At 33.3% G+C, this 12,305-nt stretch overlaps 2 protein-coding genes across 2 annotated transcripts; one reads left to right on the top strand and one right to left on the bottom strand.

Moving 5' to 3' along the window:
* The first annotated feature begins 1,169 nt into the window (after positions 1-1,169).
* LOC113112122 (U6 snRNA-associated Sm-like protein LSm5) lies at positions 1,170-6,196 on the top strand. The gene is made up of 5 exons (XM_026277567.1): positions 1,170-1,295; positions 2,810-2,905; positions 3,108-3,135; positions 5,183-5,255; positions 5,957-6,196. The coding sequence occupies exons 1-5, from the start codon at positions 1,250-1,252 to the stop codon at positions 5,987-5,989; spliced, it is 276 nt and encodes a 91-aa protein (XP_026133352.1). The 5' UTR covers positions 1,170-1,249; the 3' UTR covers positions 5,990-6,196.
* A 72-nt stretch (positions 6,197-6,268) lies between these two features.
* Positions 6,269-10,889, bottom strand: LOC113112121 (proteasome activator complex subunit 2-like). The gene is made up of 11 exons (XM_026277566.1): positions 10,635-10,889; positions 10,273-10,305; positions 10,116-10,178; positions 9,450-9,536; positions 9,230-9,275; positions 8,444-8,541; positions 8,284-8,352; positions 8,097-8,164; positions 7,919-7,973; positions 6,792-6,878; positions 6,269-6,635 (listed from the first exon to the last, which is right to left on the bottom strand). The coding sequence occupies exons 1-11, from the start codon at positions 10,680-10,682 to the stop codon at positions 6,555-6,557; spliced, it is 735 nt and encodes a 244-aa protein (XP_026133351.1). The 5' UTR covers positions 10,683-10,889; the 3' UTR covers positions 6,269-6,554.
* Positions 10,890-12,305: the final 1,416 nt, after the last annotated feature.

Raw genomic sequence — 12,305 nt, 5'->3', positions numbered from 1 at the left:
TTTAAAAATGTTCTATGTTTACATCAAACTTGTTTGTAATTAAATGAATAATTAAGATATTTTTTAACTTCAAACCATTGTATCTGGCTTAAATATTACTCCTCTATCCATAGCCTATGTTTTCTCTATTTTTTATTCGTTTATCGATAATAGCCCTAGATCTGACATAAAACATGGTGAACAAGTTCTCAGGATTTAAGATGTTTGAAAGAGAATCAACAGACTATGAGCAATCTGCAAGACAGACATAATCATTTACTCACATTTGATTAGTAACCTATAAATAGTGCACAATCCAAATGCACAATCCAACTTGTTTTGATTGTAAAAGCTTAATAAACTTAAATCTATCCAGATTTAAATAAAAAGGTCTAAAGATGTAGTTGTATTTATAACAAACATCTTCAAAATTTCCAATATTTTTAGTGTCTAAAGTATTTTCAATATCATATCATTAGAAGGTTCCTGCTGTGTGAAATCATATGGCATTAGCATTTCCGTATTACAATAAAGAACATATATTTTGATATTGACCATCTTTACAAAAATGAACAGCATCTCCAGTCAAGATATGAGACATTCTCTTGCTCTTGGTGGGAGACAAAAGGGCATTTGATTGGAGTAAAAACCTAGGCACTCAGTAATCTTGAATACACCTTGCACATTATAGTTCATGAAAAAGTCACAGATTACATTAGACCTGCATGTTTTCATTTAGTATATATGTTCGTCCACAATGTCTAATTTGTGGAGTAGTAGCCTTATCAATCAAAAAGCAAAAATGTGAGAATACAAGTTTGGTAGCTGAACCATGAAAGTTTATACAGGTGAAAACACAAGACAAAGTAACACTATGACAAATACTTACAAAAAGGGTAACAATGCATGCAAATAATAATTAGAATCAGACAGGTTGTATTGTAACAAAATGCAAATCTGTAAATGTTTTAAAATCACTTAAAAAGTTCCTCAGTGGGAAATTATTTTTTAGTACAAATTCAATGTATTATTGTTAAAGAACTGAAGGTAGCTTAATGGATACAAGTAATTTTATCACAGATAATATTCATAACTTGGTCAGGATTTACAAGAAAAAGTTTGCTCATGTCTGTCTACTCTACTACTGAACGAACGGAAGAGCAGCTGCACCCCCTTGTGTTTACAAAGACATCGATGGCTGCAAATATCGATTTCTTATGTCTGTATTTTTTTTATTCTCAGTGGCCGATTACTAAGGTCTGTTATCAAAATGGCGGCAACCGCGGCAACGAATCCTTCGCAGCTTTTACCTCTCGGTATGTGTGACTATGGTTTTAATGGGTTATTTATTTTACCAATTAAACATTTGTAGTTGTTGTAATGAGGGCATAGAGTTCCCAGTTCCCACTGAGTCGCATTCAAATCTCAGTATGTTTTATTTATTTGTATATAGTTTATTGGAAACACGTGTAAATTAAATATATTAATATAACTTACATCTTACATATGTTTTAATAGTGTATTAAATGGGTTTTAAATAAGTGATTCAAGATATAAGTGGAAATCCCTCACTGTAGTCAGTATGTGTGAATTCTGTTACAAAGTGAGCATATGTATTGAATTCACCCCTATTCAATTCTGTTTTCATTCCCATAGCTTCATTAGTTTACTAATTTATTTCATCCTCAGTTATAGTCAGAAATGTCGTAATTATGAGTTACAAACACACGAATGACCAAGTTTTTTTAAAAGTGGAAACCCCAGAATTCTAGATGATAAAATTGTTGAGTTTGGATGTTGCAAGCGGGGTGTCGAATTAAATTCTGTATGGTAATTATTTTGCAAGTTAATTTAATTTTACATGCTGTATTTCAATCATTGTAAAGATGGAAACAGCTTATAGATAAAGTGAATCCCTTAACCTTCAAATATAGCTACTTAAGTTACCTAAGTCAATGAAATTAAACATTTTTTAAAAATTTTGTATTAAGTGTTACTTATTTTGGTTTGTTTAGCCTACTTACGTTTTATGTTTCATACTTAAGTGCAGGGGTCAAATGTCTGACACAGGATCTTTCCCAACTGGAGCCCTAAAAATCTAAAGTATACTTAAGTTTTTACATGTACACTAGAGTACGTTGAGCGTGATTACTACAACAAAGATAAAACTTGACATACTCATGCAAGTTCTGTTTTGTTCTTCAGTCAGGGGTAAAAAAAATAAATAAATAATAACTTCACTATACCTGATGAATGGCATTCAGGAATTCTGAATAAAGAAATCAGAACATCAATTATAAATACAACTTTATTGAATGCAACTGTCCAGTGTATTCACGTTTTCATGTTTTGACCTTCACGGAATAATTATAAAAAAATTAAATTGAAGTTATTTTACTTCAAAGAAGGTATATCCTCAAATCACACCCAGCTGCCACATAATCATCATCATGGACCAGTTACAGACTTAAGTGGTGAAACAGTTTCCTGGAATGTTCCTTTTTCAAACGACTGAAACATGCTCCAATAGAACTTTTGACCAGATTTAGTTTTAAATTGTCTCACATGTTTGTTCTTTGACTTTGAGAGTTTAAAGTATATCTAAATCTTAATATTCATTTGACATTTAGCTATCTGGCAAGTTTAAGTTGTAACAACATGATCTACCTTGAAATATGTAAAAAAAATAAAAATAAATACTGCATGTCTTTTTATGTATTCTGTAATCTGCTTTGAAACATTTAGGTTAGTAGATTTAACAATGTCTTCACACCATGTATACTGCAGAGATGAACAGCTTCAGTTTTTTTTTATGTGTTATGTCTTTCAGAGCTGGTGGATAAATGCATCGGTTCACGAATTCACATCGTCATGAAGAATGATAAAGAGATTGTGGGAACTCTGCTTGGATTTGATGACTTTGTCAGTATCCTTTTATGTGCTGGAAAAACACTGGAAGAGATTTGTGATGGTTAATGCTTTAGGAACAGATTCAGTGTCATTTTACAAAATACAAGTACAGAGACGATGACACAGTTATACATTCACTCCTCTAGATAAAGTTTTATTTCACATGATGTAAAGAAAGAGAATGTGCATTACATTACATTTTCTTGACTTTTAATCAGACATGGTTCTTGAGGATGTGACAGAGTTGTAAGTATATGTTTCTACCTATAAATGTTCTTCTTCATTTCTTTATTATCTTTACCTGATGTATGTATCTATCTGCTTTGACTTTACTTGCTCCTCAAACCTGTGATTAAATATACAACCCCTGGCAAAAAGTATGGAATCCCCCCTCTCAGAAGATGTTCATTCAAATGTTTAATTGTGTAGAGAAAAAACCAAGCACATATATGCCACAAAACAATTTTCACTCAACAAAACAATATTCTGGCTGTATAAAACACTTAAAAAAACAACAAAGAAAGATAACTATAGTCAATTACAAGTGTTTTTACAGATCAAACAGAGGAAAAAAATATGGAATCACACAAATCTGAGGAAAATTATATGGAATCACCAAAGAAAAACACTACTAGTACTTTGTTGCACCACCTCTGGCTTTTATAACAGCTTGAATTCTCTGAGGCATGGATTTAACTAATGACAAACAGTATACTTCATCAATCTGTCTCCAGCTTTGTCTTATTGCAGTTGCCAGATCAGCTTTGCAGGTTGGAGCCTTGTCATGGACCATTTTCTTTCATTTACACCACAGATCATCACCCTGCCCAGTCAGATTCGTGATTCATCACTGAATATAACTCTCATCCAGTCATCCACAGTCCAAGATTGTCTTTCTTTAGCCCACTGAAACCTTGTTTTTTTTTTTCTGTTTAGATGTTAATTATGGTTTTCGTTTGGCTTTTCTGTATGTAAATCCCATTTCTTGTAGGCAATTTCTTAAAGTCCGGTCACAGACATGAACTCCACTTTCTGCCCATTTGTTCCTCATTTGTTTTGTTGTGCATTTTCTGTTTTCAAGGCATATTGCTTTAAGTTTTCTGTCTTGGCGCTTTGATGTCTTTCTTGGTCTACCAGTACGCTTCCCTTTTACAACCTTTCAATTTGATTTGTACTTGGTCCAGATTTTAGACACAGCTGACTGGGAACAACCAACATCTTTTGCAAGATTTACCTTCTTTGAGAAGTTTGATAATCCTCTCCTTTGTTTCAACTGACATCTCTCATGTTGGAGCCATGAGTTATGTCAATCATCTTGGTTCAACACATCACTAATGTGTGCAAGCACTCTTTTTTTTAACTGCAGACTAATTAGCAGTTGTAATCAGATACAGGTGTTTGTTTTAGAAATGCAAAGTGCATGGTGATTCCATATAATTTTCCTCAGATTTGTGTGATTCCATATTTTTTTCCTCTGTTTAATCTGTAAAAACACTTGTAATTGACTATAGTTATCTTTCTTTGTTGTTTTTTTAAGTGTTTTATACAGCCAGAATATTGTTTTGTTGAGTGAAAATTGTTTTGTGGCATATATGTGCTTGGTTTTTTCTCTACACAATTAAACATTTGAATGAACATCTTCTGAGAGGGGTGATTCCATACTTTTTGACAGGGGTTGTATATGGGATATGTGAATATGTATCAATACTCTTATAGGCTTTGTGTGTGTTTTTTTTTTACTGGGATCCAGACACCATGGTGTTCTAGCTATATTTACAATGTCTATTTTTTATTTACTTAAAACATGTAGTGTTCTAAAAGCAGAAAATAATTGAACATTTGAAATAAAAAGCAAATGCAGCTTAATGTGGCCCATGAAATGGCATCCATGTGTCCTGTCAAGTTTCCAGGTGTTCATTTATATTGCATAAGTATAAAAAAAAAAATGGTGAATAAGCAGCCTTTCCATTTGATGTGCTCAAAAAAGCAAAAGCACCACTTCTGGGGAAACCAACACACAGATTTTTATTCCAGGTCAAATTGAGTAACCCCATGGGGACTTTAATTATTAGAGTTTAAATTTTGTATGAATTGATAATATAATAATGTTTAACGTGTATGGTGTAAGGAAAATGTTTTATATCTTTTTTCAAATTGGAATATGTTAAAATATTTTTGGAAAAACATGTTACAATTAGATTTCAATATGAATGTGAGAGTACATTTCATTTACTCGATGATGCTTCATCTCAGATATCACTGAGCCATAACAAGAGTTAATTTTGTGTCACAGTGAAATCACTCCAGAAGGAAGAAGAATCACAAAACTGGATCAAATTCTACTCAATGGCAATAACATCACAATGGTATGATCAATTGAGTTCATCACTTAACAATCAACTATAAATCACACTTAATGAAACATTTACTTTTAGATTTGTTTAGTGTATGAATATGAGTAATGTAAGTTTATGTACGTTTGTGTTTTGTAGCCAGTGTTTAGTGAAAGCCACAATGCACTACATCTACCAACTTAACTGTTAGGATTCAGTAAAGTGGGTCTTATAGAAAAATGTAAATTAAATTTATGCATTTAGCAGACGCTTTTATCCAAAGCGACTTACAGTGCATTCAGACTATCAATTTTTACATATCATGTGTTCCCGGGGATTCAAACCCAACACATTGCACTTCATAGCGCAGTGCTCTACCAATTGAGCTACAGTGAGGAACACTGTACAGAAAGCTGTATCTGTTTTATTTTCAGGATTTTACTAAAACTTGAAAAAAAAAAAAGTTTTTCTGTTCTTCTGTAATGCAGAGACTCTTAAAATGTAAAACCAGGAAACTAGCAGGAAGCCCACAGATCTAAAAACGTGCCTAAACAGCCCTAACATGCCAGCCTATATTAATCAATTTCAAACATTACCAAAACACCAAACTGTAATTTCATTTTCAAACATTACCAAAACACCAAACTGTAATTGCTTTAATTGATGAATACTAATTAAAATTACGTATTACTTTATCAAATGTATTGAAATCATGTGTTTCTGTTGTTTTCCAGTTGATTCCAGGAGGAGAAGGACCAGAAGTTTGAGAAATATGTAGCACCTTCCAAAAAAATATATAGATTTATGTTCCCGTTTCATGAAAGAAACCTGAAAATTGATCACTTATTGTTTTCAAACATTCATTTTCATTTTATAAGGGGAGTTTTTCCACATTAGTTATTTCTGTTCTTTAAGTGATCCAAAACGTTTTTGTAAAAAAATATTGCTTGTTACAATAAAACAGATCAAATGAATTGGGCTGAGTTGGAATTCAGTTGTATGTTATAATTCCTGAAGTGTGAATGAAGAAAATGAGGACAATTTGTGAAGTCATTATTTATGGTTTTAATGTGGTTTTTTGCATTAAGAATGCGTCACATTTGTGAATTTTCCTGATTTATTTTGTATATGTTGAAATAAATGTCCATGTAGATTTACATGAACTCATAATTTGTACCACAACACACTGTAGGTTTATGACTGATTTAACAAGCTTACTAACAAACTATTTAAAAGATGTATCTGTAGAGTGTCAGAAATCATCTGAAGAAATTAGAAATTCTGAAAACAGGTCTAGCTGTAGAACTGCACTGGTCCCAGTAAGCATCTGTCTCAGTACATGGAGGGCTTCTCTTCTCCTTTAGGATTCGTCACTTTCTCCAGGTTCTTGCTGATGACATCATAGAGTTCAGCCTGAGAAACAACAGACATCTGAATCTACAGCCATACAGTTGTGTCCACAATTATCATAATTCGTTTGTAAAGGCCATTTCCCCAGGATGACTCGCTTATGTGGTAGCATTTTTTATTTAGAAGCTGTTTGCTGAATGAATAATGTAAGAAACTCACATAAAAACCACGTATATCAAGCATAATCACTCTAATCTCAGAATATGCCGCTTCATCCTTCTCGTGCACCAGAGAGCGATAATCCATCTGCCAAAAGAACAAATGTTTATTGTAACACAGAAAGTGTATTTATATGTATTTATACAACATATATGTGTGTGTGTGTATATATATATATATATATATATATATATATATATATATATATATATATATATATATATATATATATATATGTAAGCCGTCCACCATATTGTAATGGTAAATCTGCCGTCATTCACCATAGTGATCACTGAATATTCTAAAGAAAACACAGTCCTACACAGAAAGGCTCAACGGCTCTGTGAGTAACTAAAGTATAGTGAATGTTGTCAAATCGAACATTCCAAGATTGCGGCTGCATCTATGTGTCTGGAGCCGTCGAATGGAGCCTCTATACATATCTATGGTTGAAACCACAACCCTTTCTGAGGAAATACATTGTTTGGTGGAATAATAATGTTTTTATTAATATCATTACATTTTATTTGCTTTGTTTTATTTTGTGAAACCTTGCTACATAATAACCATTTTATAAAAGCAATAAGCTCTATGAAGCCGTGGTTTACAGTGAATTTATAACCTCTAGTGGGCATTTTTAGACAGAATGCGAAGCAGCTTACTGCTTTCATTGAAACTATACTGTAATCTTTCTGAAGTGACAGGGTCATTGTGTAAATCTGGTGATTTACCTCCAAACACTTACATATGCAAATTATGTAACAGTTTTCTAGTATTTGTAGTGAAAAATGCAAATAAAATAAAAATGAATAATATGAAATTAATCATTAAATGGATTTAATTGCTTTGAACTTGCCTGTTCGTATTCTTAAAAAGGTGGGGATGTTTATTACACCTGAAGATCACATATTCTCACAAAATTGTAATTTCTGAAATACTCAGTTTCATTGTTGAGGGCTACAGAAACAGAATACACAACTTTTGTGTTTGCTCAGAGTACTCAAATGACCTCTAAACTCATGAATCAAAGGGTTGAATGGCAAAAACCAAGAACATGGTATTGAAACCCCTGTTTAATAACTGCAGCTGTACAAAAAAGTAATGTTGATTTGACAGGTCACACTCACCACGTGTGTGTCTTTGGAAGCTTTTGCCACTGCATCACCTCTCTCTGAGAAGTACCTGCAAATAAACACACCTTCATTACTAACATGACAAAATTAATAAATGTGGGGAGTGTAAAATATATTGCAATTTTACAATCTCCAGTAAACATAATCAATGCACTACAATAGTTTGTAATACTTGTTAATGTTGGTCTGAAAACCCTCCACCTTGGTCTTCACAGCAGTAATTCTCTCAAGGATCTTTTCCTAAAATATCAATATCAGTCATGTTAACTCCTGCTTATCTTTGAGATTCAGAATCAAAAACATTATGTGGTATAAAGCATGCATTTAGAAACAATCTGAGCCTTTTAAGGTTTAATAACCTGAATTGCAACTCCAAAATCATTTCCGTCCTCTATTTTTGGAATTAGATGATAAATCCAGCAAGAAACCTGAAATAAATAAATAAATAAAAATGCTGCCACTACTGTATATCTGAGAAAATGCTGAAACCGAATCTATGAGTTAATTTTGCTCACTTACAGTGATGCAGGTCTCCTTCAAAGCCATTATCTCTGGTTTTACAATATCCAGCAACTTCACAATCCTCTCATTTCCTTTGATGAAGCCACACTTGGGAGCTGACACAAGAAAAATGTAAAATTACAAAAATATGCAATATTCCATATAACAACAATGTATCACAGTTATGGTTTGGTTTAAATTTGCAACTTTAAAGCACTTTTATCCAGATTTCGTCTATATATCACTCTAGTAAACATTCACCTTCATTTAATCTGTTCATAACAATTTAGCCTGAAGAACATTCAGCTCCTGTTTTAATTTCATAATTATTTTAGTTACATTTTACATTTACAGAAACTAGACGTACTCACAGATTAAAACGTATTGAAAACAAAAATAGGGATAAAGGCCCTTCAAATATTGTTGTGGACAATTGGAAACCTTGGAGTTAAAAAAAGATGAGAACCACCACTATTCAATATTAGCTATAGATCAGTGTTTACGCAATGCTTCCGATAAACATGCGTTTCTCAATTGTCAGTTATTTGTATCATCTTTCCAAATTTCCCATTCATAAATACAATTTCATTTTGTCATTCATCGTGATTGCAGGAGGAAATCCCCATGAGGAAAACAGCTTATATTGTAAATCATACAGAATTGTTTTTGTGTGAGGGGTAGGGCAAGGGGATAGAAAATACTGTTTTTACAGTATGAAAATCATTATGTCTATGGAATTTACCCATAAAGCATGGAAACCCAAAGAGTGTGTATGTGCATGTGTGTGTGTGTGTGTGAAATTACCTTTCTTCTTTTTCTCATCATCTTCATTTTTATCTGTCTCCATCTCCTGTTAAAATATTTAAATAAATGTCTTAAATATATATATATATATATATATATATATATATATATATATATATATATATATATATATATATATATATATATATATATATTATACCCCTATCCCCCCAATTAATTTAAAAAAAACATCATTTTGAATCACAAGCTGGATGTCAACCTCATCTTCTGGAGCAGGGGGGTCAGGAATGGGAATGTCAAGGGGTGCATGGAGAGATGAGAGGTCAGTGATACTTAAGTCATCCCCCTAAAACCATAAAAGAAAAGTATTTAAATTCAGTTGTCACTGAAGTCGAGGTATTGGTCAAATTTGACCTTGGACCACAAAACCAGTCATAAGTAGCACACTATATTTGACAACAATATATTGTATGGGTCAAAATCAACTATTTTTTTATGCCAAAATTCATTAGGATATTAAGTAAAGATCATGTCCCATGTTTTAGACATTCCTACCGTAAATGTATTGAAACCTAATTTTTGATGAGTATTGTGCATTGCAAAAAACTTCATTTGGACAACTTTGAAGGTGATTTTCCATTTAGATTTTTGTGCACCCTCAGTTTCCAGATTTTCAAATATCTCGGTCAAATATTGTCCTACCCTAACAAACCATACATCAATGGAAATCCTATTAATCAGCTTTCAGGTAGTGTATAAATCTCAGTTTCAAAGAAATTACCCTCATGACTGGCTTTATGTTCATGAGTCACAAATGGTAACATGGGCAGCAGAAACAAGGCCACAAGTAAATTTCCCAAAGACACACATGCATGAATCCCCAAATGTAGTGGTCACTTTGGATATGCCAAATGAACAAAGGTACCTTCAGCAGGTTGTCAAGCTGTGAGATCTTCAGAGGTATGTGATCGGAGAACAGCTGTTCTGCCTGTCAACGCAATGAATATTGTCAACACCACCACCAACCAATGCAACTATCTCAAATTTAGCCTGTGTGTGTATTATTTCAATTTAATTCATACCTGCTTATATAGTGACTTGCGGTAGTTTTCTATCTGGATGAAGGTAATACAAATATTACAATTACAATTAAAACACCATCTTTGTACATGCAAATGATCGCGCCTTCCATGATTACGTTACTTTCACTTTCAACATTCGTGAATGAGGATGCGTGACTCGGGATTTTTTAACTCCTTATTAATTTTTTACATATAAGCAGAGATCGCCAGCAGTGTTTTATGTTCCATAAGTACCAAACAAACAACACACGCCCTTTAAAACTTCATTGGGAAGCCATATTGTCAACAGTCGTAAACGCGTTTACTTTAGCTGCACTCTGTTGAGAGTGAAAACAGTATCAATTCTATAGAGATTAACTTACCCTCACTGCATTATCAGAGTTTATCTTCAGTAAATTAGTTTTGGACATAATGAAATGCTCGTTAATTTCAGACAAAGAGATCGCAGTACTGTGAGCGGCAGACGTTCAGGTGCCTCGAGCGCTAGCTTTCACTTAGCGATACTTTCGATTTCTTGATGACGCCCACAATCTACGAAAAGATCCAATGATTGCTTTAATGTTTTTAGATCTTTCCACATTACCCATTCATTCGCCGCTTCAGACACATTTCTCCTTCACACAATCAATTTTCTCTTTCTTCTTTTATTATATGAAAAGCTTTTATTTTCTGCAATGGAAATATGTGGACATACCATTTAAACACTGACGGTGGCAATAGACAAGTCGCAACAATAGAGGGCGCAGTCCGCCATATATTAGCACTGGATGGAATTAAAGAAAATAGCTCTCCAACTTCCCCCTAAATTAATATTTGCTCAAAATTGGACATCCAAATTGTGTATGAATTTGTTTCTTTCACGAAACAGATTTGGAGAACTTTAGCACGTTACCTCGCTTGTTCATCAAATGACTCTCTGCAGTTGAATGGGTGCCGTCAAGAGGTCCACACAAGTCATCGACATGATTCTAGTTCAGTCTTGTGGAGTGAAAATCTGTTTTGTAATAATACATACAGATACTGTAATACTAGTTGTTTGACTGTTGCATTGATGCCTTCTGATGCATTTGGTGGATGGTGAGCAAGTAATGCCTCTTCGTTGATGATGAAAGAAACTCATCCAAGTTCCAACGTTACATAAGATGGAGTGATGGAGAATACATTTTCAGCGGACTATTTCTTAAAGGGATAGTTTACCTCCAATTAATTACTCACCCGCATGCCATTCCAAAACCCATGTTCCTAGGCCCAGAAAGGACATCGATAAAGTCCATGTGACATCGGTGGTTCAACTGAAGCTACAAGAATACATTTTGTGTGCAAAGAAAACAAAAATAATGGCTTTATTAGGTGGCTCTATCTATTGGTATCTGATCTCTTTTCAGACTGATCCAATTTACATTGGTTAGTTTTCATAAAACTGAAGATTAAATATCATAAAGTCCCATAGACTTACATTGACAGGATGTTCAGATGAGCCAAGACTATTCAAGATCCAACTGTCAAAATTCAAATCTAAACTCCCAGAATCCAGCAAGGCTCAATCAAGTTTATGTACTATTTCTAATCCATTCAAACTCATCTATCTATCTATCTATCTATCTATCTATCTATCTATCTATCTATCTATCTATCTATCTATCTATCTATCTATCTATCTATCTATCTATCTATCTATCTATCTATCTATCTATCTATCCTAGCAATATGCTAATCATGCTAGAAACAGTAACTTGCTAGTACTATGCTAATCATGCTAACAACATGCTAGTTACATGCTAATCATGATAGAAAAATGCTAACAACATGATAGTAACTTGTTAATCGTGCTAGCAACATGCAAGTAACTTAACAATCATGCTAGTGACATGCTAGTTGCTTGCTAGTCATAATAGCAACATTTAACTCGCTTATTATGGTAGCAACATGTTAGTGACATGCTAGTAACTTGCTAATCATGCTAGCGACATGCTAGAAACTTGCTAATCATGCTAGCAACATGCTAGTGACATGCCAGTAACTTGCTTATCATA

This window comes from Carassius auratus, chromosome 12 (genome assembly GCF_003368295.1).
Source record: "Carassius auratus strain Wakin chromosome 12, ASM336829v1, whole genome shotgun sequence".
Taxonomy (NCBI): domain Eukaryota; kingdom Metazoa; phylum Chordata; class Actinopteri; order Cypriniformes; family Cyprinidae; genus Carassius; species Carassius auratus.
Note: the sequence above shows the minus strand (reverse complement) of the source record. Positions and strands in the feature narration are given on the sequence as shown.